We start from the raw sequence: 27,132 nt of genomic DNA on the forward strand, positions 1-27,132 counted from the left end.
ATATGAAGAGTACCTATGTAAACTGAAATATAATTAAATTTTCAAACAATTAGCAAATTAATTATACGATGGAAGTGTCGATTTATTTCGCGAACGTTAGGTATGATTGTGCTCATATTTAAATTATTTCCCTAATAATAATGTCCCTTTAAAAAGTTTAAATACACTATAGTTGTGCCAACATGTTGCGTATATTTCGTTAACATCAAGAAATCGACGTGGAAAATAATTCAAATTCAATTTTGGAATACAATAATTCGCGGGAAACATGCTTGTTTATAAATAAAAAAAAAAAACTTTATTCGTAACAAATTATTTTTATTGCACAAATATATACAGCCAGTCCTTAATATAGACATTAACATAATTAAATCTAAAAATATAATCACAATGAGCAACTTGTCATTTTTTACACTTAATTTAACAAATATATAATGGTCTATGAATTATGCTACAATGTGTATAACAGAAAAATATAAAATATTATCTGTGACTGCTATGAGTTAAACTAAAAAGTTTACTAAAAGAAAAAAAATCTCTTGTTGGGATCATAGATACATAGGTATTTAAATTATTTATAAACAATTTCATTTTTGTTGGATTCATATCGAACAGTTCGTTCTTTTATGGCTGATAAAAAACACGATATTATTTCGACGCCATATATAACTTTAAATGAAATCATAATTAAAGTTTTGCCACATATTTCACATTATATAACGAGAAGACTAGTGTTGCATATCGATAGTCCACTATCGATAGTATTGCCGCTTTCGATATGCAGTATTGCTCGAAGAGAGCTATCGATACTATGTATATATTTGATATTCTTGACCAAAATACGATAACGACTCTATCGATACTATCGATATCCTGAATAGTTTCGAAGTCAACTATCGATAGTTTTGTAACACAGGAGTAGACCAGTTGGCAGTTTTATTGGCGGCAGAAATGATTTAAAAAACTGACATTTCTCTAAAATACAGACTAAATAAGTTTTTACAATTAACAGAGCATCAAAGCAATAACATCATGTAATGTCAACAATCATGTATTGTTTAATTATCTAGCAAATACTAAAATTGTATATTATGCTACATATTATTTAATTTAAACATAAAACGCGTTTAAACAATGAGCAACGGAAACTTTTCAAACATGAATTAAACAAAGAAATATTGGACTCAAAATTTGACCTTGAAACACTCGCCACAGCGAAAAACGTTTGAACGCAAATCAAATAAAAAAAACAGAAGACTAGGATTTAACAATTATGTGATAAATAAAAAGGGAAATTCTCTATTTCCACACATTTATCACACCGTCAGCGGAGGAACTAACTAGATAACACCTGTTCCCCTCGACGAGCGTGATGTCCGTGATGGGTGCGGTGTGATAGAAGCTCCTCGATTCGACAGTTCGGTACACGTTGTCTTCTTGGAGCGAGGGCGGCGTCGACGGGTTGGACTTACAGCACTCCTGGATTACCGTCGTCCCGTCGATAATTCTACTTCTGTTAAAGTTATTAAGGTTTAAAATTGAATGACTTAACATAGGGGTAAGACTTATTATTTAGAACATTTTCGCGCCTACGATTTTTATTTTAATAAAATATATTATGTATGTATACATGCGTCATAATTCATTAAATTTTCAAAAAGAGAAGATAATGTATCAAATCGAATGTTCTGTGATTTTCCTTTGTTTTTTTTATTCACTTACTAATTACTATTGACAACGAAAATTTATTGCAAGAATTATTAATATAAACTAGTTTTTAAGGAAATTTATTGTCTTATTTGAGTTCAGACTCCAATATCTAAGTAATAAACAACATCTATAAACATTAAATCAGGGATTAGTCTTTCGTAGAAGCAGACGATTTTTTTGAAAAGACTAGAGACAAAAAAATATATATAGACGAAAACTCAAAACCTCGTCTTACGTTTTTTATATTACTTGGTGGTAGGGCTTTGTGCGAGCCCGTCTGGGTAGGTACCACCCACTCATCAGTTATTCTACCGCCAAATAACAGTACTCAGTATTATTATGTTCCGGTTTGAAAGGTGAGTGAGCCAGTGTAACTACAGGCACAAGGGACATAACATCTTAGTTCCCAAGGTTAGTGGCGCAGTGACGATGTAAGGAATAGTTAATATTTCTCACAGCGTCATTGTCTATGGGTGATGGTGACCACTTACCATCAGGTGGCCCATATGCTCGTCCGCCAACCTATACCATAAAAAAAAAACCTTTCACCGGGTTTCACCTTGCCCTCAAAGATTGATCCATGATATTAATTACGGATTTCTGAAAATAAGGTTATAACTACACGTTGTTCCATACAAACCTATATTTAACCGAATGCATCTGGTCGTGGGGCGCGTGAAGCAGCACGTGAGAGTCTTCAGGGTGCTGAAGGTCCCAGAAACGGAGCCGCTGGTCCGAGCCGCCGGATATTAGGAACCGGCTGCCGTCTCGCGTTCCACAATACGCGGCGCTTATGTAATGTGATGACTGGAAATGAGATTTGTTCAAAATCACTTGTAAATATACTAGCATTCGACCCGGCTTCACTCGTCTTTTAGTGAGTTGTCATGTGTCAGGCAATAAAGTAGCCTATGTCCATTCTTGGAGTTTAAGTTTGCTTCAGTGGATAGAACGCGTGCATCTTAACCGATGATTGCGAGTTCAAACCAAGGACCACTATATACATGTGCGTAATATGTGTTTATAATTCATCTCGTGCTCGGCGGTGAAGGAAAACATCGTGAGGAAACCTGCATGTGTCTAATTTCATCGAAAATCTGCCACATGTGTATTCAACCAACCCGCTTTGGACCAGCGTGATGGAATATGTTCCAAACCCTCTTCTTAATGGAAGAGGAGGCCTTATCTCAGCAGTGGGAAATTTACAGGCTGTTACTTTACATTACATATTTCATCAAATTAGGTTCAGCGGTTTGGTCGTATAAGAGCGACAGACAGACAGATTTAAAATGTTACTATAGATTCTTAAAATATATGATAAGCCACTGAATTTTTATTAATTCAGGAAATATAACATTTCAATTGCTATGAGTTGAATCGGAATAGGTGTTATCCAAACTTTTAAGTAATATTAAATTGCATAAGTATAGTAGTAGTATATTGTATATATGCTAGTTTCACATAATAATGATGCATATTTAAAAAAAGGCATTAAAAGCAAGAGCCCTTTGTAAACCCAACGTTTATTTATCTCTACTACCATTGGAAACGATAATACCCGTTAAACGCACGTGTCTGCACTACAAAAGTATATACAAAATAGTCTAATTAGTATAAATAAAATAGAATAATCAAGCAGAACAATTTAAAGTGTGCAAAGCTTCATCAAAAGTATAACACCTCGCCTCATTGCCTCCACTGGTGACAGGAGGGCTGGTTCGTTTTTTGCCCAGAGGATCGGAATTGCGATTCAACGGGGAAATGCTGCTAGCATTCTTGCCACCGTTCCAAGCGGTCAAGATTTATACAGCAACTAGTTTTAGTTTATATTTGTATATATTTAAGCATTTAATGTTATTAATTCTTATGTTAATAAAGTATTAATTATATTTACTCAATATATATACAGGGTTATTGGTAATTCGACGTATATCCGTTAGGAGGTGATAGGGGTGACTATTTGCAATAATTTTAACCCCCATATGCATCATCCAAAAGTGATCCATTTTTGAGTTACCACGTTTTTTAGCTTTTTTCAAAATTTGTCAAAAATGCAACTTCAAAAATTTATTTAAAAAAACTTTCAATTAAAATCTATTTTTTTCTTTTTTTTTATTGAAACGATATAACGCTGGATATTTGTCAATATTTAAATAATAATTATCAGTAAAAATTTAAAAATGTGAGACGGAAAACGAATTTATTTCAATATTTTTTTAATTTTTGTCCTCAAAAATGCTTCAAAAACATAAAAAAATCTTTATGAAACTTGGCCTGCAGATTATTTTAAAAACATAATCGTTTTCTTAGCTTTCCAAAAATGTATAAAAAGAAGGAAATTATTTCAAATCAATCGAAATAAAATCACCAGAAAGGACGTTGGCGGACATTCGTATTCGAACATGAACGAATTCGTACTAAAGGTCGCTCTTTAAAATTCTCACAAAAAAGTTTAAATAAATTCGTTTCCGTCTCACATTTTTAAATTTGGACCGATAATTAATATTTAAATATTGACAAATATCCACTGTTTATTCGTTTTTATAAATCAGAAGAAAAAAATTGATTTTTATTGATGTTTTTGTCTAAATAAATTTTAGAAGTTGCATTTTTGACAAATTTTGAAAAAAACTAAAAAACGTGATAACTTAAAACTGGTTCACTTCTGGATTATGCATATGGGGGTTAAAATTATTGCAAATAGTCACTCCTATCACCTCCTAACGGATATACGTCGAGTTACCAATAACCCTGTATGTAAATAAATGATTTAAAGTGCGTAGAACATCAAATGCGGGAGGTACTCACGGCGGCGGAGTAGTGCAGCGGCTGCGCGCCGGCGCTGGCGGGCCACAGCGCGTGCGTGCGCTGCGTGGACTCCAGGCACCACGCCGCCGCGTCGCGCGCGCCCGCCGCCCACACGCGCGACGAGCCGCCGCCGAAGCCCACCACGCGCCGCACGCGCTCCGCTAAGGCCCCCCCCCCCCCGTTAGCCACGCCACTACCACTGGACCACTACCACTGGGCCACTACCACTGGGCCACCTCGGATCTGGTGGAGCCGAGGTGGCCCAGTGGGTTAAACCCAGACACCACTGAATACTCATGTGCTTAATTCGTGTTTACCATTCATCTCGAGCTCGCCAGTGAAGAACACATCGTGAGGAACCCTCATGTGTCAAATTTAATGGAAATTTTGCCACATGAGTATTCCAATGTGGCTTACATTGGAAGAGCGTGGTGGAATATGTTCCATATCTTCTCCTCAAAGGGAGAGGATGCCTTAGGGCAGCAGTGGGAAATTTACAGACTGTTGTTGTTGTTGTAATCGTTTTGACAAGGTTTAGATACACTCTAAGACCAAACACAGCGGTATGGAGTATTAATGCTTGTAAAGAAAACTCATGAAGATTCATAATCAAATCATACAGTCAACCTTACACAAAAATATAATAGTAATGGAATCAGTGATAACGAAAAAGTTTAAATGTATCTTACAGTTGGGATGTTTAACCGACGTGATGGGGAGACCGAATCTCAGATCCCACACGCAGACGGCCCCGCTGGAAGTCCCGACGGCCAGGTATCCTGCGCTATTCGCGTACAGGCAAGTGTACACACCCTGCTTCAGGTCGCCCTGAAGCTTCCATGCATTACCTGGAAGGAGATAAGATACAAATTTCAAACCTCACATATCAATGTATAGTACGCCACAACTTAGATGTCGCATCGGCAAATTTCGTAAAACCGATCACATCCGAATTGAGTACGCTATCCCAAATTATCAATATTTATTTCTCATGCGAATATGATCTTTGCACAAACGTAATAACTTGTAATATCATATGACCCAATATATTCGTCAATTTGACGCGTCGATGTACATGCTCTTGCTTTGCGTGTGAATCTACAGCGACAAATAGCGTCGAATGGCGCGATAGGGAGCTATTTCTATTGGTTGTGTAAATCGGCAGTAATCGGTTTTATTTTCAATCCATTGCATTTTCCGATGCTACATCTAATTTGTGTCTTACTATAGGTATTTATTTGGGAAACCAACGTGATATACAAAATGTCTAATGTAGAAGACACTTATATATGTACACCCAGTCTTAAAAAATATTACCATGTATAGTCAGAGTAAGAAAACCTTCGTCAGTTTTCAAATTCATTCCTTTATCAAGGCGTTAACTCTTAGTACCTTTTAAAGCTAAAGCACTAAACTGACAACTGCATATAAAATTAAACTTACACAGTATGACAACTTGGTTCAAAATAGTGTAACGTCTTCGGACTGAGTCTAGTTTTATATCAACATGAAATCTTTTTAATAGCGTAATTAGTGATTCCAAATTTAAATTTGATATATCTTCTACGGAATTGTCAAAATATGTTTGTCAGTGTCATATATTCTCGATCGGTAAAGCAGATTATCGCTCACACTGAGCACACGAAAATAGATCTTAAGTTGACGAACCTTTTCTTACCCCGACTGTAAATCATTCTTACAGGCTAACTCAAGACCAAAATAAGAAAAGTAACGGACAACAATTAATACTACGCTGCTTAATTAATAAGAAATAAATTACAAAAACAAAAATATAAAAGAAATATAAATCTAATTAAAATTACAAAGAAAACATCTAAGAAAAAAATACATTATTCAAAAAAAAAAAACAAAGAAAAAGCCTCTTATAGCAAATACACTACTTTACTTGGTGGGAAGGCTTTGTGCTAGTCCGTCTGGGTAGGTATCACCCACTCATCAGTTACTCTACCGCCAAACAACATTACTCAGAATTCTCGTGTTCCGGTTTGAAAGGTGAGTGAGTCAGTGTAACTACAGGCACAAGGGACATAACATCTTAGTTCCCAAGGTTGGTGGCACATTGACGATGTAAGGAACAGTTAATATTTCTTACAGCGTCATTATCTATGGGTGATGGTGACCACTTACTATCAGGTGGCCCATGCGCTCGTCCGCCAACCTATACCATAAAAAAAATACAAAAAGAGTTATGGTAAAAATATTCCCTTAATTTGTTTTTAAAATTGAATTCAGTGTTGCCAAATATATGAATATAGTTATTTATGGGTCGCTCGTGCTCACCGGGCGCACGCAGGTCCCAGCCCACGAGCGCGGCGCCCAGCGTGGCGTAAGAGATGACGCCGGCGTGCACGCCGCCCGCCGACGCGCACGCCACGCACGCGTCCGAACCGCGCTCCAATTGCCGGCACTGCGACAGGCTCATGCGCGATGACCCACTGTCCAATCTGACGAGGACCAGGACACAGGGTATTAAGCAATACAATTGATGATGCTCTACCAAAGATTAGGATATGGTATCATCCTCGCAATATTAGAATGGAATGGCACTTTGTCACAGTTGGCAAACATCGAAGCAAAATATTTCTGAACAGTGAATATCTGACTCTGGCAGAGACCACAGGGAAACATGATATTGAATTTTCAAAATTATAACTCTGCACTCGTTTAATCGTGATATCAAAAATCTCTTAAATTGACGACCTCCGTGGTCGAGTGGTGTGTACACCGGTTTTCATGGGTACGCCGCTTCGAGGTCCCGGGTTCGATTCCTGGCCGATTCAATGTAGATTATCATTAGTTTTCTGTGTTGTCTTGGGTCTGGGTGTTTGTGGTACCGTCGTTACTTCTGATTTTACATAACACAAGTGCTTCAGCTACTTACATTGGGATCAGAGTAATGTATGTGATTTTGTCTGATATTTATATATGTATATTTATTTATTAAATAAATTGAAAACCAAATAAGCAGATAAAAATCCACGCTATCGAATAAGTAACGACGTATCGCGGGCTTCGCAAGCCATAGACGAAAATTGGATAACGTAACTGCTAGCGGACAGACCTTGCGTATCTTACTTTGAAAATGTAACAGCTTTTATTAATCAATATGCAGGAAATCAGAAATTAATATTCGAGATTTATTTTGCCTTAACTTAATTTAAATGGAATTTTCTGTCTAACTCTGAAACTATTAAAGCATTATTTGACCCGGATTTGCCGCTATGCGGGACGGTTGAAAATCCAAATCGCAGTTCATCCTAATGGCGCACAGATTATATAATAACAATACATTGTTTTTATGACCAAACTTATGCTTTAGAGAATGTACCTTCACGTATGTATTAATATCCACAAGAACTTACCTGAGTACAAATATCGATCCCTCCTGTGTAGCTGCCACCAAGGATTGTCCCCCTTCACAGGCCGCGAGTGATATCACGGGACCCGCGCTACGATTATACATGGATTTCGACCTAAAGACATAAATAATACATTAGGAAAAATTTCGATTTGAATATTGTATTCAACATAAGAAAACTTAGTGTAATGCGACACAACTTAGACGTAGCATCGGCAACATTCTTAAAACCGATTACATCCGAATTAAGTACACTATCCCAAATTATCAATATTTAGTTCTTATGCGAATATGGTCTTTACACAAACATAATAACTTGTAACATGACCAAATATATTCGTCAATTTGACACGTCGATTTGCATTCTCGGGTTGAACTGACGCGAGAATCAAAAGCGACGAATAGCGTCGAATAGCGCGATAGGGAGCTACTTCTATTGGTTTTATTGAATTAACCGATGCTACATCTAAGTTGTGTCGTACAATACACACTTGTTAACGTAAGCGTGTCCCTGCAGTCGCGTCGCGTCCCAGAGCCTCACGGTGCCGTCGTCGGAGCACGAGCCAAAGAGTCCGCGCTGGGACGGCAGACGCACCAGCTGGTTCACGCGAGCTCTGGGGAAAACGTACAAAAAGCTCACGAAACTTGCATTATTTTGGCGTATCCTTCAATAGTAGTGCGTTTTCCAAAATTTCCTAATTCTATTTTTTAAGGAAACTTTATTGGTTACATACCAATACATATGTATATGTTTCGTATCAAATTCTGGCAAAACGAGGCAAGCTTTGTTTTGTCAACATGTACAGTTTCCAAATCTGCAACGTGAGTTTTTCCACATTTCACAGGCTGTAGTATAAGACTGCTAGATTAAAAAGATCGAATGTGACAATAGGCTATTTGACTGGTTTTTAAAATTTATTTTATATTATTTAGTAGAGGTTAAGGGACCCAGTAAAAGTTGTTTTTTTATTTCTCGTACATATTTGCCGAAAAATATCATATTAAAAATTCCATATTTAAATAGCGCGCAAAAACGTTACTTGTACAATATGGCGCTGCAATGGATTCGGTGACGTCACTTTGCTGTATTTTAATCTGTGGTACATATAGTAGAAAAGCAAAGTTTGCAAGAAAGTGACTCCGTCATAAGCGCGGCCAATCAGGAGCGTTTTGTGTCACGTGACAAACTTTTGGAAAAATGCATTTTTATTTATTGATTTTTGAATAAATTAAGTATTATTTTCAAGTTTCGTTAGTAAATGACCATTTTTAAACTCATAATATACACTGATTACAATAATTCACGATTTATTTTTCACAATGTCAAATAGCCTATTTGTTGAGATAATTAAACAGATGTTTTAATGACAAATAAAAGACCCATTAGATATTCTACCGCCAGTACACTTTGTTGTTGTTACAGTTTGAACAACGAGTAAGCCAGTGTAACTACTGGTACGAAGAACATATCATCAGGTTCTAAAATTGGTGAAGTAATTATTAAAATTCCTTAAGGTAATGTTAATGGGCATTTATGATCACTAACATTGGGTATCCCATTTGCTCTATCTACCTAAGCAATAAAAGAGGTAACTTTCATAAGTTACACTTACCGGTTTAAATATGCAGTTACAATTCAAAATTACATTTCAAGTGAAAACATTTTTCTTTCGCAATTTTATTACGTCTTGGACTTACTTGTGTTCGTGTAAGTAAGCCAGTAACTGATTTCCAGGCCTCCAAGTTGCTGGTGGCTGAAGGTCTTCACTGGCTTCCACGTTGTCGTCGTGACTTCTGAAATATCAACTATTTTCAAGAAATTTTCTAAATGCGTAAGCGATCCCGTGGCGTCCGCCGAAAGACGGAGAGGGTACCGCTGGTTTTTTAGTGGGTAAACCCGGTGTGCTTGGGCGCACTAGGCGTTCAGGGCTCCGGGAAGTCCCACACACTCCCCCACTTTTCGTCACGTGGGGGAAGCGCGTAATGCGTTTTTCCAGCGAGAAAAAAGAATGAGTGGAAATAATTCAGGAACAATGGCAACAAGTTTTTTGACTTCCAGACATTTTTATTGTTAATTTTTCCACCGAAAAACCCAAGAATCGAATGGAAATCGAAATCGAAACCCAAATTTTATCGACCGACCGTAGGGTTTAAATTCAGAAACTCAGAATCTGTTACAAGCCTCTATACAGACGAGGTGGGAAATGTAAATGAAATACCTGTAAATAAGACTGAAAAAAATGTCTATTTCTCTCTACAATACACACCTCAACGATTTCTGGAATTTCTGTTGCATTCGTGATATTAGATTTCTCAATTCCATCCGACATGGCGCCATGCTATCTGCGAAAACGTATCAAAAACATCGAAAAAATAAATCAACGCTTATTTTTAAACAAATCATTAAAAATAGTAATAAATATATCGTTATATAAATAAAGATAATGATTTTGAACAGCATTTACCAAATTATGAAGCTGAAGCTTTAGGAAAAGAAGAAGAATTAGTATAAGGCATTAGTGATGTATTTACATTGGACATAGCTGGCGCTGTGCCCCATCTGCGAGTGAGCTGGTTGGCTGATATTCACGCTCGTCTGTGGCGCACCTACGCTTGCACTCACTTGACCGCCCGTTTGGGACACTTGTTCTGACGCTGAGGAAACATTTCAATTCTACTAACTACTTCATTATAAACCATTAAATACCTATCGATGCTGTTTTGAGGGTGAGTGTTTATATGCCGTCTTCTTCTTTCGAATGTGATATCAAATATGATGGAAAGAGCAAAATATTTAGAAACTTTCGCTAAATAATAAATCTTTATACGTAAGGCCACCAGTTAAACTAAATTGTCGTTTGGACCTTTTTTTAGTACGAAGTTCTTTTACTTAGCTAACAGAAATCGTCTCGAAAGGAAGAGCGTTATGCCCTCTCTTCTTCTTGTATACAGACTGGTATACAGTTTAATGTAAAATTCTAGAAACTTTCTTTTTGCTGTTGCTTTTTTTTAATTTTCTCTAAGCATTTTTCAATCTATGTACAAGATCGTGCAAACATGGGGAAGAACCGATAATAAATTCAGTAATTACTGATTCATACATCCAAAAATATATCATCATTCCACCCGGGAAATCATTGCAAATATAATACGGATCAGAAAAAGCAACTTTCTCAAAGTTTTTTGATACAGCTGTATCATTGCTTACGAAATTATGAAACAGCAACAGACAGGACAAATTTTATAAATATAATACATTCTATTAAATATGTTTAACGAAATGATGCGCGTACCACTGAACCAAAAAAGCACGGTATAGTACGACACAACTTAGATGTAGCATCGGCAAATTCAATAAAATCGATTACTGCCGATTTATACAGCCAATAGACTTAGCTCCCTATCGCGCCATTCGACGCTATTCGTCGCTATAGATTCTCGCGTCATTTCAATCCGAAACAGCAAGTGCGTGTAAATCGACGTTTCAAATAGACGAATATATTAGGTCAAATGATATTACAAGCTATTACGTTTGTGTAAAGATCATATTCACATAAGAAATAAATATTAATAATTTGGGATAGCGTACTTAGTTCGGATGTGATCGGTTTTACGAATTTTGCCGATGCTACATCTAAGTTGTGTCGTACTACACTTGATTAATGAAAATGCTTAATGTCGCAGATATTTTGTTATATATATATTTATACATTAGGTCATACCCGCCACATCGTCATTATGTACCGGATTGTCCCTTATCATGAGTCCTGAATGCCCTTAAAGCTGTAAGTTGAATCCATAACCTAGTTCACGATATTACAATGAAAAAGTAAATATAAATACCAAATCACCAATGGTGGATAAAAAAAAACACGATCAACTTGACTACAGTTGTACATAGTCGCTTAAAAAATATATGAAATGATACAGTACAGCACGTATCGTAATAATCTATGTGATTTAGTACCAATAGATGGCGCTAAAAGATTGAGTTATGTGATAAAAGTACAGGTCTATATATGCCATTTCTCGATGTGGTAAGATAAAATTTGAAGCTCCAAAATAGGCTCCTTAATAAATACCAGAATTTCAGTGAAATTCGAGATATGAAGGTTTCCTCGCGACATATTCCTTCACCACAGAGCACGTAATAAATCCTAACCATAAATAGGATCCAAGTTTGGTACATAATTAATACTTGGTACATAATTATAATTCCAAAAAATGTTGTAATAAAATATAGTATACTTCTATGTATAGTGTACAATGGAGGGATCTGGACCAGATCAGAAATGGACTTACCCTTGATGGAGACTTGATCCTGGGCCTGTCCGAACATATGCTGCCACTCCGTGTTCATTTGAGTTTCCTGGGACAGCGACGTTTTATGGGATCTTCTGGAAATAGTCCGATTAATAATCTCCTTCACGACACAAAACATCTAAGGCCGGTAAAGTTATGCAGTTATATAATTATTGTGATGATTTTTATTATGACGTTTCAATTTGGTTTTAAGAAACTAATTTTTTTTCTTGATATTTCTTTAAATTTGTATCCTTAGCTATTTAATTCTGAGTGACACCTATTTAACTAGCGTAGCCTACAGACTCCTTCTAGATAATCTAACCCAAACATCAACATTATTATACCAAGTAAAATTCTCATTGTAAAGTGAATTGTAAGGTTCTTTATGGGTAATAAAGTTCTTCTTTAACCTGAAGTATTAGAGCTCGACTAAGGACATAAAAGACCATGAAACTTGCCAACAACCCTTAATGGTAATATTTCTTTCCGCTGGTTTAGTTCTTTGACACACGGGTGATACAGGCAGATACGACTTAAAAACACATCGATACGTCAGTGTGCGAGCGAGAGGGAGGTATACGAGTGTAGTGTGTGCGAGCGAGAGGGAGGTATACGAGTGTAGCGTGTGCGAGCGAGAGGGAGGTATACGAGTGTAGTGTGTGCGAGTGAGAGGCGTACCTTTGCACGGATTGGTGGTAGATCTTGTCGACGGGCAGCGCGTCGCTGTCGAGTTGCACGGCGCGCGACTTGCCGCCGCCCGACAGCACGAGCCGGCCCGGCGCGTCCGTGATGTGCTAGGACCAATCGGTGACGTCATTCATTGGCACTCATTTGATTTGGTTATTTACGACCTCCATGGTCGAGTGGTGTGTACACCGGTTTTCATCGGTACGCCACTCTGAGGTCCCGGGTTCGATTCCCGGCCGAGTCAATGTAGATTACCATTAGTTTTCTACGTTGTCTTGGGTCTGGGTGTATGTGGTACCGTCGTTACTTCTGATTTTCCATAACACAAGTGCTTCAGCTACTTACATTGGGATCAGAGTAATGTATGTGATGTTGTCTCATATTTATTTATTATTATTATTTATAAGCAATTGTCATTGAGATTTTGATGATTTTATTTTGAATTAATAACCAATTCGTGAATAAGTGTATAATAAATAATTCATAACACTTACTTGCGTCAGGGAACTTTGTATTTTGATAAGATGCGCACTCATCGCCAACAATTGATTTTCTACGTGTTCCGTCATACCTAGAAAGGGACACAAGGTACTTATTTCTCTTTCTAAAAGTTACCAACGGTACACGCACACAAGTAAATTAGTATGACGTTTGGCATATGCCAAGCGTAGCTGTCACGCACAACAAACATAATAAGTTGGTTCGTTCATTTTGATTTTTTTTTTGGTATAGGTTGGCGGACGAGCATATGGACCACCTGATGGAAAGTTGTCACCATCACCCATAGACAATGACGCTGTAAGAAATATTAACTATTCCTTACATCGTCAATGTGCCACCAACCTTGGGAACTAAAATGTTATGTCCTTTGTGCCCGTGGTTACACTGGCTCACTCACCCCTCAAACCGGAACACAACAATACTGAGTACTGTTATTTGGCGGTAGAATAACTGATGAGTGGGTGGTACCTATCCAGACGGGGTTGCACAAAGCCCTACTGCCAATTACGACGTTATATGAAAGATATAACGTCGCATTGGCCAAATACGTCTCACAAACAAGAGATGTGAATGCCATTAATAAGGGAAAAAAGATTTCTTGCATCCATCATTTAAAATCGAATCATATGAAAATTCGTAATAGATATCTTACCATCGGACGCTAGTCTTCTAAACAAATTCTTAAGCTGCTGCCCCATTTCAGAGTACTGGGGCATCATGCCTTGTTTTACCTGAAATTATGCTCACTATTAACCCTCTATATAAAATAATATGTTTAAATAGATTGACTGGCAAATTGACCACCTGATGATAACTGATCGCCATTGCCCATGACATTGGCAATGAGCTATATTAACCAATTCTTACATCGTCAATGCTACCTAGGGGAAATAACAATGGAAACGCTAGTTCCCTCACAATTCGAACAAGAAAAATACTACACTGGTTTTATAGAAGCCATCCAGGACTTGCACAAAGGCTCACGATCGAGAAGAATGTATTGATTTTATTATCTTCGATCAACAATTAAAGTGTGGTAGTTGGAACATATTTTATCATTTGTATTTGCCCAATTACCTACCGGCGTGCCAAATTTGTCCCTTCTAGGTCAACAGGATGTGATAGTGACAGTTTTGATCTACAGGGCAATCAGTGATGAAAATAACGATTTTCAGACGTTAATAATTAAATAACCGTTTGAGAAGTGTATATGAGATTATTACACATTGAAATAAATCTAGTTATAACGGATTACGGGTAGACCCGTGACCACGAACGCTGTAAAGTGCTCGAAACGTCAGGATGTCAAAAATAATTAATATACGCGATTCAAATTCGTTATAACTAGTTTTATTTCAATGTGGTTATGAGATTTGGCACACATAGTATGTATCTCACAAGACGCAACAAATTAGCCAAGTTTGACACGTTTATACGTTATATTACACACGGCGTCGCCCGTCAGTTCTGTTACCTGAACTTGGCTGACACGATACCGCGTGTCTAGTAAGTTAATATAACTGGTTAAAATCAAAATCAAAATAAACTTTATTCAAGTAGGCTTTTATAAGCACTTTTGAATCGTCATTTTACAATTAAGTGAAGCTACCACCGGTTCGGAAAGTAGATTCTACCGAGAAGAACCGGCAAGAAATTAGTAGTTACTCTTTTTTAACATTTAAAAAATAGAACGTCATGTTAATTAAATACAATTATTTCAATTACATAATAAAATTATTAAGAAAGAATAATAAATAAAATAAAAAAGAATTTAGAACACTACCAATTAATAAAGTTAATTGGTAGTGTTCTATTATAAATAAAGATATATTAATCAAGAACTGACTTTCTTTAGATATTGAAAAAGAGTAACTACTGATTATCTTGATCGTTCTTCTCAGTAGAATCTACTTTCCGAACCGGTGGTAGCTTCAATTAATAACGATTCCAAAGTGCTTGTAAAAGCCCACTTGAATTTTTTGATGCTTAGTTGTGTACAATATAGCTGAGTTATTAGGAAATCGCGTGGCATACATAAATTTAAGGTTTGTTTGCCCTCGATTGGAAAAGGCAGGCAAGGCAGGAGAAGTGGTATGACATCTCACCTTGAGTCTAGCACTCCGCCTCTCTCTGAGGGTCTGTACGAGGCGGTCCACATCGCCGTGCCTCAAGACTGCATCCAAAACCTTCCTCGGTATCGGCTCCGACAGGCTCTCTAGAAGGAGCTCAGCTCTTTCAACCTTCAAAACAGTACAAAGCTTGAATCAAACTTGTCCACATTCAGTGGCGTATAATATTTTTCGGCAAATATGTACTAGAAATAAAAAAACACAACATTTACTGGGTTCCTTCACTTCTACTAAATAATATAAAATGAATTTTAAAAACCAGTCAAATAGCCTATTATATCAATCCTCCGTCGTTTATGACAAAAATGTTCCGTAGACCTGTGCAGGTGTTAACATTTAGACTGAAATAACAAGAACAAAAGAAGTTTAACTGTGATTTTTTTATTTATAAATCTATCTGAAATGGTCCAAACCATCTTTTCCCAATAAATGTTTAATTCTTTGTCTAAATATATGACTGTAAATGGCAAAAACCTCATCTCGCTTCGAAGATCATTTTTGGATCTTATTCTAGCACACTTCTCCAATAGAAATTTGGGAGTTAATGGTGAATTAATCTTTTTCTATATAACGTTTTAAACTACCACATAAGCTTGCTATTAATAAGCTTTTTCAATGCAATGTAATTTGTAAACAGTGGCGTAGCTGGTTGAGGAACGGCCCGGTGCACAGAAAAAGAATCAGGCCTTCACCCCCTCTTTCCCATCCCTCTCTAACTAATAATTACCCTTAAAGAAGCTTAAGATTTAGTTTAGAGGGCCCCCTGAGCTCGGGGGCCCTGGTGCACTGCACCGCCTGCCCTACGATAGTTACGCCATTGTCCACATTTAAAAAAAACACACATAAAAGCAACGATGTTCTAGTAAACAGATATGTCAGATGATTAACGCGCAAAAAGTGAAGACTAGAAAACGTCCTAATTGTGACGTTTGCCTTTAGTCGTCTTCATCATAATTATGCCAGTAATACGTTATAATACATCATAATTATGTAGTAATACGTTTTGCGTAATTAAAACATCTAGTTATCCCTTTTACTTATTGTTTTTATCAAGCTATCCTTTTTACTTGTAACGAAATGTAAAATAAACGGTCCCCGGCGCGGCACACTTTTTTCTGTTGTTTAGTATGGGAATAACATATCTGTTTATTAGAATATCATTGCATAAAAGTGTTTTGGACGTTTTTTTATATAAAACTAGCGACCCGCCCCGGCTTTGGTTGCAATACTGATACCAAATGTACCACAGAATTCGTTTATTTACGACATCACATTAGACACTTCTAAAATGATCAGTGTTTCTTTACTATATTGTCAATGTAGTATATACAAAAACCTTCCTCTTGAATCACTCTATCTACTAAAAACAACCGCATCAAAATCTGTTGCGTAATTTTATAGATCTAAGCATACAAATGTACAGACAATAGTAAGCGACTTTTATTGTATTTAAAAGTATATGCCATATCAGATACCGAAGCTTATTATAATCAAACCAAATTCAAAACTATCGTCAACATAATTTGTTGTATATACGGGGTGATATTTATATGTTACCTGTATAAGTTTGTGCTTAAGGTGCGGCCAGACAAGCGGCAGTATCTTGCAATTGACATCGATCGGATTCAAAAGACTCGCTACACACGACACCAAGCCGCACACCTCGTGACGTATCTATAGAAACAAAGTTAATTATAAAATGTTTATTCATAAAATATTTTAAAGCCAAACTCATTTGTTTAATCGGAAATAAAAAGTTGATTGAAATCTTTTGCTCTGTGCATTTTGTATTGCCTGCTGTACACTGGCACAGGTTAATTATGTCCTTTTTGATTTTGTGCAATCATTAAATTGTCATAGAAGACTTCGGAATAGTTATATTGTTAATTGGAACGCTCTCATATCTTTGTGCCGGAGATCTAATTATCTATATAGAACGTTATAACTGTTTATAATGTTTATGAATATACTAGCATCCAGACCCGACTTCGCACGGGTTTCTTGATATGTATATAATGACCACATTACATAAAATCATTATAAATTGTAGCCTATAAATATATCATTCTGACGTATAACCTATATTACTGTCAAATTTCATCTAAATCCGTTCAGTAGTTTTTTCGTGCAAGTACAACAAACATACATACATCCAACCTCACAACCATTTTCATTTATAATATTAGTAGGATATACCTTATTGATAAAGTTTATGGATGTAAGGTAAGTGATCAGTCATAATTACCCATAAGTTGGGGTGTGCGAGGTAGACGGCGCTCTCGGCGACGAGGTCACACAGCGATTGTTTTGGCAGCAGTCCCAGCTCAGCCAGGCTGCTGGTAGCGCGCAGAGCCTTCGCTATTATCCACTCAGATTGATCTGTCAAGCCCTGCCGTTCAAATAACATCTTAGTAGTATCTTTTATACTTGGAAGGTAAGTATTGGAAAATAGAGAAAGAAAACCAAACGACCAAAACGGTAAAATACCAAAATGACCAGAATGAGTTACAAAATCCTACCATTAAAGTTTTTTATAGTAACAAATATACAACTATATTCTTCTTTAAATTAAAATGATCTTCACTCAACATCGGTTGTTGGTTGCCTGGAAGAGCTATGTAGCGATAAGGTCGCCAAAATTGTAAGCCTGTTCTATTAAGACCAAATCAAAATAATTTAATTTTATTTTTCTGTGTGATGTACAATAAAGAATACAAATGTCAGAGTAACAACCTCCAAATATAGTGTCAGTCACACTACCTCATAGACTTAGTATTCATCATATTCACTTTTAATGTCTTATGTCTAAGTCTGTCTGTCTGTCTGTCTATCTTATGTCTAAGTTCCTTGTGATGTTTTATTGTGTAATATGTTTATTTTTCCTCAAGGATAAGGGCGTTTTAGTTTTTTGTTCTTATAATTTCATTTATTTATTTTCATGTGCGCGCATTTGTGTATGTATACCCAATAGTCAGGGGCTATCTGAAAATCAGTGCTGTGCATTAACACAGCTTATACTGAGATGAACCCCTTGCTACCTACACTATGTTCTTTAAATTTAATTATTTTCTTCTGTATAATCATTGTAATGTATGTATATGTGTAGCAAAATAAATGGTTTAAATGGGATAAACAAAGAAACAAACGTTGGATAAACACTTTTGTTTATCCCGACAGGTTTATATAGATATTAGCGACATGCTATTGAATTATAAACACAAATTAAGCGCATATTATATATATAGTGATGCTTGCCTGGGTTTGACACCGAAATCATCGATTAAGATGCACGCGTTCTAACCACTGGGCCATCTCGGCTCTATTTAGCGACTTGGTTGTAGTGAGATATGTATACCTGTTGCAGCAATGGCAAAAGTATGGGTGCAGCATGCTGGCCCACATACGACGCAACCCCCACCACCCTCTCGAAGAAACAGCCCCGCAGAGCAACCTCTTCCTTATCGTTCAAGAATGTTACCATATGCGAAAGGATCACATCGTTCGCTAAAAAACAAAATTTTAATTTATAGTTTTAAAAAAAAAAAAAAACATTAAATATTATTTTGCTTATTGCCATTACTATATAAAAAAAATTCAAAAAAATAGTTCTAATAACTCACTTCTGTTAAAATTAAGGATTATTTTTTAATCATGGCTATCGACATTGCTCTTACATGGAGTGTGACCAATATTTGAAGAGCTTTCGAGACACTTTGGGAATTAGTGTCTCCCATAACCAGACCCGGGGTCAGGCACGAAATTCTATTCTGACGTGACATTGTTAATGCAAAACAATTTTTTTTTTGTTATAGGTAGGCGGACGAGCATATGGGCCACCTGATGGTAAGTGGTCACCATCACCCATAGACAATGACGCTGTAAGAAATATTAACTATTCCTTACAACGTCAATGTGCCACCAACCTTGGGAACTAAGATGCTATGTCCCTTGTGCGTGTAGTTACACTGGCTCACTCACCCTTCAAACCGAAACACAACAATACTGAGTACTGTTATTTGGCAGTAGAATAACTGATGAGTGGGTGGTACCTACCCAGACGGGCTTGCACAAAGCCCTACCACCAACTACGGATGGATGTTCGTCAAAACATTAATCCGAGCTAGTAAACAAGTTAAGGTTACGTTTGTTGCTTAATTACTTAATTATAGAAAATCTTACGCTTGTCATTTGTAAAGAAAAAGCCATAAGTTGAATCAGGGCCGGATTTAGGGAAGAGCAACCGGGGCAACTGCCCTGGGGCCTCCACATTAGTGGTAGCCACAGTTTTCAGCAAGTTAACAAATACCGAGATATAGTCAAATTATAATAATCTTACTACTTAATATTTTAAAAGTTACCGATACCAGTCAAGAAATACTTACTGATTCAAATTAATAAAAGCTTAAACTAATCCATTAATCCATGATATAAGTATTAGGATCTCCACGCTCCTGTTGGTCTAGAGCCTCCACTGCTTTGTGGCCCCAGGGCCTCCAGACCTTTAAATCCGACTCTGAGTTGAATGCAAGAAAATATTTAAAAGTTGCGAATAATTTACCTTTCTGTTTTCCAAAGAATACGCAAAGTTTCGTGATGCCGTTTTCGACGAGAGCCCGTTTGACGACCGCCTGCGAGTCCGTCAGTAAGTACGACACAGTGGAGCGGACCTTTAATAATTAAGTTAATTAATTAATTTATTTATGTTCTCCACAGAGTACAAAAGTAAGTTAATCTTATCAGCTTTATATTGTCATATATTTTTGGAGACTGACACTGTACATCTGGTCACCAGGCCCTCAATATTCGAATGTGTTTTTCATGGGTACGCCACTGCGAGGTTCCGAGTTCGATTCCCGGCTGAGTGGATGTAGAATAAGTTATTAGTTTTCTATGTTGTCTTGTGTCTGGGTGTATGTGATATGCGTCTTTGCTAGTGATTTTCATTAACACACTTTAGCTGTTCAAATTGAGATCAGAGTAATGTATGCGTTGTTGTTTAATATTATTTGTACGATCGTATACATTTTTAAGTATAGTACGACACAATTTAGATGTAGCAACGGCAAAATTCGTAAAACCGATCACATCCGAATTAAGTACTCTACCTCAAATTATCAATATTTACTTATGTTAATTTACTATATATATTATTACTACATAATTTATTATTACATATATTAATTTACTACTTATGTGATTATGTGATGATGATTTGCCCAAACATAACTTGTAAGATAGGTTTTATTGCATTTTCTGATGCTACATCTAAGTTGTGTCGTGCTATAATTATAAGATGTTGCAAAGTGTTACGAACATATACAATACTTTAAATTAAATAAATATATATTTATATTGCTAACTTTAAGCCATTTGTGTAATATTAATGTGTGTGTGTGTGTTACGTGTAATATTAAACTTTGTAGTTTAAATTGTATTATATTAACGATTGCAAATATCATTTACCATCTCATGCAGTGCTGAGAGTTCAGTTTCGTAGTTTATATTAGCCGCCTCTTTGTCGGCCATGTTCTGCGTCTGATCGAGGAATCTCAGCGCTGTCTCCGCTAGCTTAGCTGTGTAATGTATAATGAATTAACAACAACAACAGCCTGTAAATTTCCCACTGCTGGGCTAAGACATTCACTCCCTTTGATGAGAAGGTTTGGAGTATATTTCAACACGCTGTTCCAACCCGGGTTGATGGAATACACATGTGGCAGAATTTCTATGAAATAAGACACATGCAGGTTTCCTCGAGAGGTTTCATTGCACCGTCGAGCACGAGATGAATTATAACGACAAATAACGCACATGAATATTCAGCGGTGCTCGCCTGGGTTTGGACCCACAATCATCGGTTAAGATGCACGCGTTCTAACAGCGGGGCCATGGCGGCTTTATATATTATAATGAAAAAACATTAAGCAAGTATATCAACAATCAGTGTTGGGCAAATTTTAATTGCAGGAACAATTAAAGATTAACAATTAATTAATTGTTAATTGTTTTGTTAATTTCAATTAAAAACAACAATTAAAAATACTGCTGTATAATATAAAGACTTGAACGAAGACGACGACTTGAAATGTTTTTGTTTTATACCTACGCTGCAGAAATATTTATCAATGCAACTTTATATTATATAATATAAAAATAAACACTTTCTTTCTGAGGAAAGAGAGATTTAGAAAAAATAAGCTTAATACTTAGAGCCTTTGACCACATTTTTAATCGTCTGAAGTCTAATACTTATAGCTTAATTTTCCTAAATCTTTACTAATTTCATTTTGATATATAAAGTTAATTGTTAATTTTAATTGTTTTATAAAACAACTAAAAAAGTTAATTGCAATTATTTTAATTGTAAGCTGTAATTGACATACGTTAATCAAATTAATTTAATTGCAAGGTGCAATTAAAAGTGTAATTGCGATTAATTTAATTGCGAGGTGCAATTAAAAGTGTAATTGCGATTAATTTAATTGCAAGGTGCAATTAAAAGTGTAATTGCGATTAATTTAATTGCAAGGTGCAATTAAAAGTGTAATTGCGATTAATTTAATTGCAATTACTTTTTTAGTCAATAAGATAATTGACAATTGCTTGATTAATGCCCAACACCGTCAACAATGAATATAATGATGTAAGTTGGTGTAAGTAAGTAACTGACCGATGTTGTCGGCGTAGGCGATGCGCACGGGCAGCGCGGGGTCGGAGGCGCGGGGGGCCAGCTCGGGCAGGATGTACTCGGGGAACACGTTGCAGTCGGGCGGCGGCAGCGCGCGCACGCACGCCACGCAGCGCGCCGCGCACCACACCGCGCACGCGCGCACGCGCGCCTCGCCCGCGTGCGACAGGTGGATCTACGCACGTGAGCGCTGCTTTAGCCGATATTAGTTTTTGCTAGGAATTTGTATCTTCTATGAATAAATGAGCAAAGAGGACAGTACCATTTTTTCCTCTGTTTTTTTATTTTTTTTGTTTGAAATAATGGCGTTTTCTAAACAAATTGAAAGTTGAAAAATATTTTTTAGGCAAGCGACAAAGGGAACGTCTTCTATACTATCCATATCCATATTGTTGGATATCAACTTTCTTACAGTTAAACAAATTGCAATGACGATATCAACAGGGCCGACGATTATTGTTGGACTTTGTTAGGAATTAGTATCGTCTATAAATATATAATAAAACGGACAGTACTATTGTTTTAGATGTTCGAAATTTTTGTTTGGTAGATAAGGGCGATTTTAAATTACCAAATTGAAATTTGAAAAAACATTTTGGTAGATGCGAATTGTATGACATCCACATTTGTTTTTAAATGGATATTATAGAAGTTTGACTATATGGTGACCTTTTATACAATGTATCACACCAACTTACAATATACGGCAATATCCTATCCAAAATGACCTCAGAACTAGAATTTTCGCAGAGCAGCTGCAGTATCTCCAAGCATTGTAATTTCGACGTGCAATGATGTAATCCTCTGATGCATGACGTCACCAGTGACGTAATCAGGATCAACCCCTCGCTGTCCGGGCCCATCACCTTCGTTTCCGGGGTCTTGTTGTCATTTTCCTCCTCGAAATCAGTAACATTCACCGTCATAACCCTGAATCCTTCCTTCATCAGTGCGTCGATTTCTACCTTCTGGTTCTCAGTGGTTTCTTCCACCAGATCCTGGTAGTTCTTGGAGTTCGACGGTTGGGTGAAGATTTTGATGATATTCTTAATGTCTTGGTAGATGCGAGATATCTTCTCATCCGCCGGCAATATCGGTTGCGCGGAGAATATCAACATATACGATTGCAGGAATGAGTAGAAATATTCAGGGAATAATCTGTAATTGAGCAATGACTTATGTTTATTATAAGAAGTATTGTATAGTATACATTGAAGATATTACGAACATACAATCCTGGTTAATAAGATTAAAACTATATTGTTATTAAGATTATTTTGTGGCGACCATTTTGTTCAATACGTTTGTTTTAATCTATTCAAAAATTGAAGTCAAACTTAAAATATTAATCCAATATAAATAATTACGCTACCTATTTGACTGTCATAAACCTATCAGTTCTGTAAGAAAAACCTTATGTCTAAGAACTCAGTAAGTTTCTCCTTTTTCCAATTTATTCCCAAGATGTGTTATCAGTATCATTAAAGTAATTAGTTTTATTTCTTGACATTCAAACGTTCCCTAATTTTTTTGGACGGATGTAAATATTTACTAATAAGATCTAGTCCCTAATAGGTAGGGACTACTGTACTTAAGAGTTAAGTACAGAAGTAGAGAATATCACTCACGTGCCCCTAGCTTCGTCCAAGTAAAGTTCAGCACTTCGCCTATCTTTTGGATTTCTTTCTGTCATGGAATGCAAGAGGTTCCGTAGTTCTGGCTCGCATGTATCTGGTAGAGTCATCGTTGGCGGTCGGTCTTCGCCATTTCGGTAAGCTAACAGCCCCGGAAGGTCGAGAGCTGGCGTACCATCATTCCAGAGTTCTAGAAGAGCACACCTAGAGGAAATTGCAAATACATAATAAAAAAGTAATCCTTATTTTATATAGAATAAAGGTCATATTTATCAGTGTTTTCAACACAACCAAAAATCCTCACATTTAGGTTGATATTCTTGTTCTTTAATTGTATGTCTTGTGTAAACATACAAAAGTAACTAAAGCTTGAACTCACAAACACATACTAAACTCTGACGAAATACTCTGATGAATCACAAAAGATATCAAATGAAAACCAAGGTATGCACTTCTTAAGTCATAAATAAATAAGTTAACCTGTGTAAAGTACCCAAACTTACCCTGTCGAAAATATATCCATGCTGGGGACCAGTTCTCCAACTTTGCACGGCGACTCGCTGAGTAAAAGGCCGCTGTTTCTCTCATCTCCCTATACAACACAACAACAGCCTGTAAATTCCCACTGCTGGGCTAAAGGCCTCCTCTCCCTTTGAGGAGAAGGTTTGGAACATATTCCACCACGCTGTTCCAATGCGGGTTGGTGGAATACACATGTGGCAGAATTTCTATGAAATTTGTCACATGCAGGTTTCCTCACGATGTTTTCCTTCACCGCTGAGCACGAGATGAATTATAAAGACAAATTAAGCACATGAATCAGCGGTGCTTGCCTGGGTTTGAACCCGCAATCATCGGTTAACATGCACGAGTTCTAACCACTGGGCCATCTCGACCCATCTCCCTATAAGTACCGAGAATTGAATAAAGATAGTCGCAACAACGCTAAATCATTTGAATCCGTCGTAAATTACCGTAGGTCTGACATTGGGGTCCGGGGCTTTCACGAATCTCTCGGGCGCTACATAGCAGAGCCTTCGTCTTGACGTATCGAAGAAGTAGCTGAAGTCTGCGGGATTGTCATCCGGCAGGAAAGTTGGCTTGAACGACGCGATGTCAGTCAGCAGCACCCATAACCAAGAGGTCACCATGATGTTCTCGAGCTAAAATAATAGATTATAGAATAAGCACTAGAATCCATAAAGCCTCATAATTGGTCATGAGTGGGCTTCTCCATTTTCCGAAAGACAGGTTTTTGGTTGTGGTTACTAAGTGCCTATCAGGTCTATTCCATCAGGCTATTTTAGTCTGATCCGTCTTCGCACTCATTTGGAATGTGGTGTCTATATTGTGATCTCTATCAGTCGGACCAGCTGCCTAATGCCATTTTAGCTGTAAGATTATCTCGGTAAAGACTGAACTTCTATTTTGGACATACACTTACCTGAATCATAGGCCTAATAAATAAAAAATTGGTTGCCTGTAAAGTCGGTATACGGGCGAAAGTTTTACGTGACAACGACTTATGTCTGTCTCTCTCGCTCTTAGGCGGGCTAACCATGCCCGAGTGGAAGGGACGCGTGCCTCTCACTCGCTCTCATTGTGAGCGCATAACGTGAGCGGAGCGTAACGCAGTTTCTTGAAGTGTCACACGGCAAACCAATTTATAAGACGTTGTCACGTCAAAAACAAAATACACATGAAACCGTATTGTTTTCAACCAACCTTAATATCACCATGACATATGCCAAGCTTGTGCATCCGGTGCAGAGCGTACAGTACTTGGAATGTTATCCATTTCTTCTCCAACACAGTGAGGAATGGTCGAGTGGCCATCCTGTCGTAGACGCTACACTTACAGTATTCTCTCATTAGTAGACCGGCTTTGTCTGTCAACTGAACATCATTACCTTATGAGCTTAGGATTTACATACAAATTATAACTAGACCAGTATAATACAATTGCAAGTTTATATGTATTTTATAACTGGCAATACTATCTCTCAAATTAATTAACAGTATTTTTTTATGGGCATTTCGCCAATTTTGTAAATAATATTTTAAATTTCAAGTGTGCAAAAACTACATTTTAGTATTATAAACTATTTTATTTATAAACTATAATTGTTATTCTACATATTAAATAATAATCTATGCATTATCATTCAATAGCTTTCTATTTCTTTCGAATTCATAGCTTAAACTATTATAAATAACTTTTAATTTATAATAGGATTTAAGTGAAAGTTATGTCATGTTGAAATAAAATTAAACAAAACCATTTTCTATCATAAACCTCTTTTTAATTAAAGCCAAAATATTGTATGACTTTATTCATAGATTAACAAGTAACATTTTCAATAATGAACTTAAATATTTCTGTAGTTCATATTATTCTCTTAGTTTATTTAGTATTCAGACAGACAAATGCATTGGGAAGATTATAAATATATGGTGTTATTAAATAAAGTATATATTTATAAAAAACACCTATAGTATCTAGATTAAGGTCAATAAAATGTATTTTCCACTTACTATAACTCTTTGAAAGGGTAAGCAATTAAAAGCCGAAGCGAGTTGTTCTTTTATCTTCAATATCCTCTCCTTGTGTTCAGCAAGTGGCAGAGATGGGTCATGGACGGCAAACACTTTAACTACGACTAAACCCTCTCTAGTACGGGCTCTTGCTACTTTGAAAAACCTTGTCGAACCTAGACTGTAAATTCAATAATTGACTTTAAATTTCCAATTACAAAATATATATCTTATATATAGATAATATGATGAATATTAGAAGTTAATTAAAGATAAATTTTCTTTGTTCTTACCTTTGATCGAATGTTAAATCAACATGATCACTTAAATAGTGTTCAACTGGAAATATCTGTGAAGGTGCTACACCAACCAGTTGATTGCCCATTTTTCTAACAAATATAATAAGATAATAATGTTATTTACAATGTATTCTATATGCGTATAAAAAATTTAAACAAATAACAATGCACAGAACTGTCTTTCACATCTTTCAACTTTAGCTCATGCAAAATAAACTATAATATAACAATATATTAATTATATTAGAAAACAATGAAACTGCAACCAGCTTGTTTTGACAGCTTACAACAATTTATTTATAATGACAATGACAATGACAATAAACAGATGGCATTGACAGTACGATTTTTCAAAATAGCTTCATAGGCCGTGATGAAAGATACGATTTTATTTTTATCTTTTAAATATGACCTTATATTTAAAAATAACAATTATAATCATCTTGATTATTTCAAT

General features: G+C 36.4%; 1 protein-coding gene across 1 annotated transcript; it reads right to left on the reverse strand.

The window, feature by feature from the left end:
• Positions 1-303: 303 nt before the first annotated feature.
• LOC124540066 (phosphoinositide 3-kinase regulatory subunit 4) lies at positions 304-26,962 on the reverse strand. Its single transcript, XM_047117474.1, has 28 exons — positions 26,670-26,962; positions 26,377-26,557; positions 25,567-25,737; positions 24,816-25,004; positions 24,345-24,433; positions 23,836-24,045; positions 22,906-23,365; positions 22,190-22,382; positions 20,983-21,092; positions 20,078-20,186; positions 18,875-19,023; positions 17,765-17,908; positions 17,077-17,193; positions 15,496-15,630; positions 14,043-14,121; positions 13,384-13,460; positions 12,881-12,996; positions 12,200-12,294; positions 10,430-10,552; positions 10,165-10,240; positions 9,596-9,691; positions 8,389-8,511; positions 7,902-8,012; positions 6,820-6,983; positions 5,208-5,366; positions 4,519-4,679; positions 2,351-2,517; positions 304-1,513 (listed from the first exon to the last, which is right to left on the reverse strand). Exons 1-28 carry the CDS (start codon positions 26,759-26,761, stop codon positions 1,300-1,302), a joined length of 4,110 nt encoding a protein of 1,369 aa, XP_046973430.1. The 5' UTR covers positions 26,762-26,962; the 3' UTR covers positions 304-1,299.
• Positions 26,963-27,132: the final 170 nt, after the last annotated feature.

Source organism: Vanessa cardui, chromosome 24 (assembly GCF_905220365.1).
Source record: "Vanessa cardui chromosome 24, ilVanCard2.1, whole genome shotgun sequence".
Classification (NCBI taxonomy): domain Eukaryota; kingdom Metazoa; phylum Arthropoda; class Insecta; order Lepidoptera; family Nymphalidae; genus Vanessa; species Vanessa cardui.

Coding starts and splice junctions, on each gene's coding strand:
- LOC124540066 (XM_047117474.1), bottom strand. CDS start 26,761: ATGGGCAATCAACTGGTTGGTGTAGCACCTTCACAGATATTTCCAGTT. Junction 9,692..10,164: donor AAATTCCAGAAATCGTTGAG/GTGTGTATTGTA, acceptor TTGATATTTCAG/AAGTCACGACGACAACGTGG. Junction 5,367..6,819: donor CTGGGACCTGCGTGCGCCCG/GTGAGCACGAGC, acceptor ATCTCCTTCCAG/GTAATGCATGGAAGCTTCAG.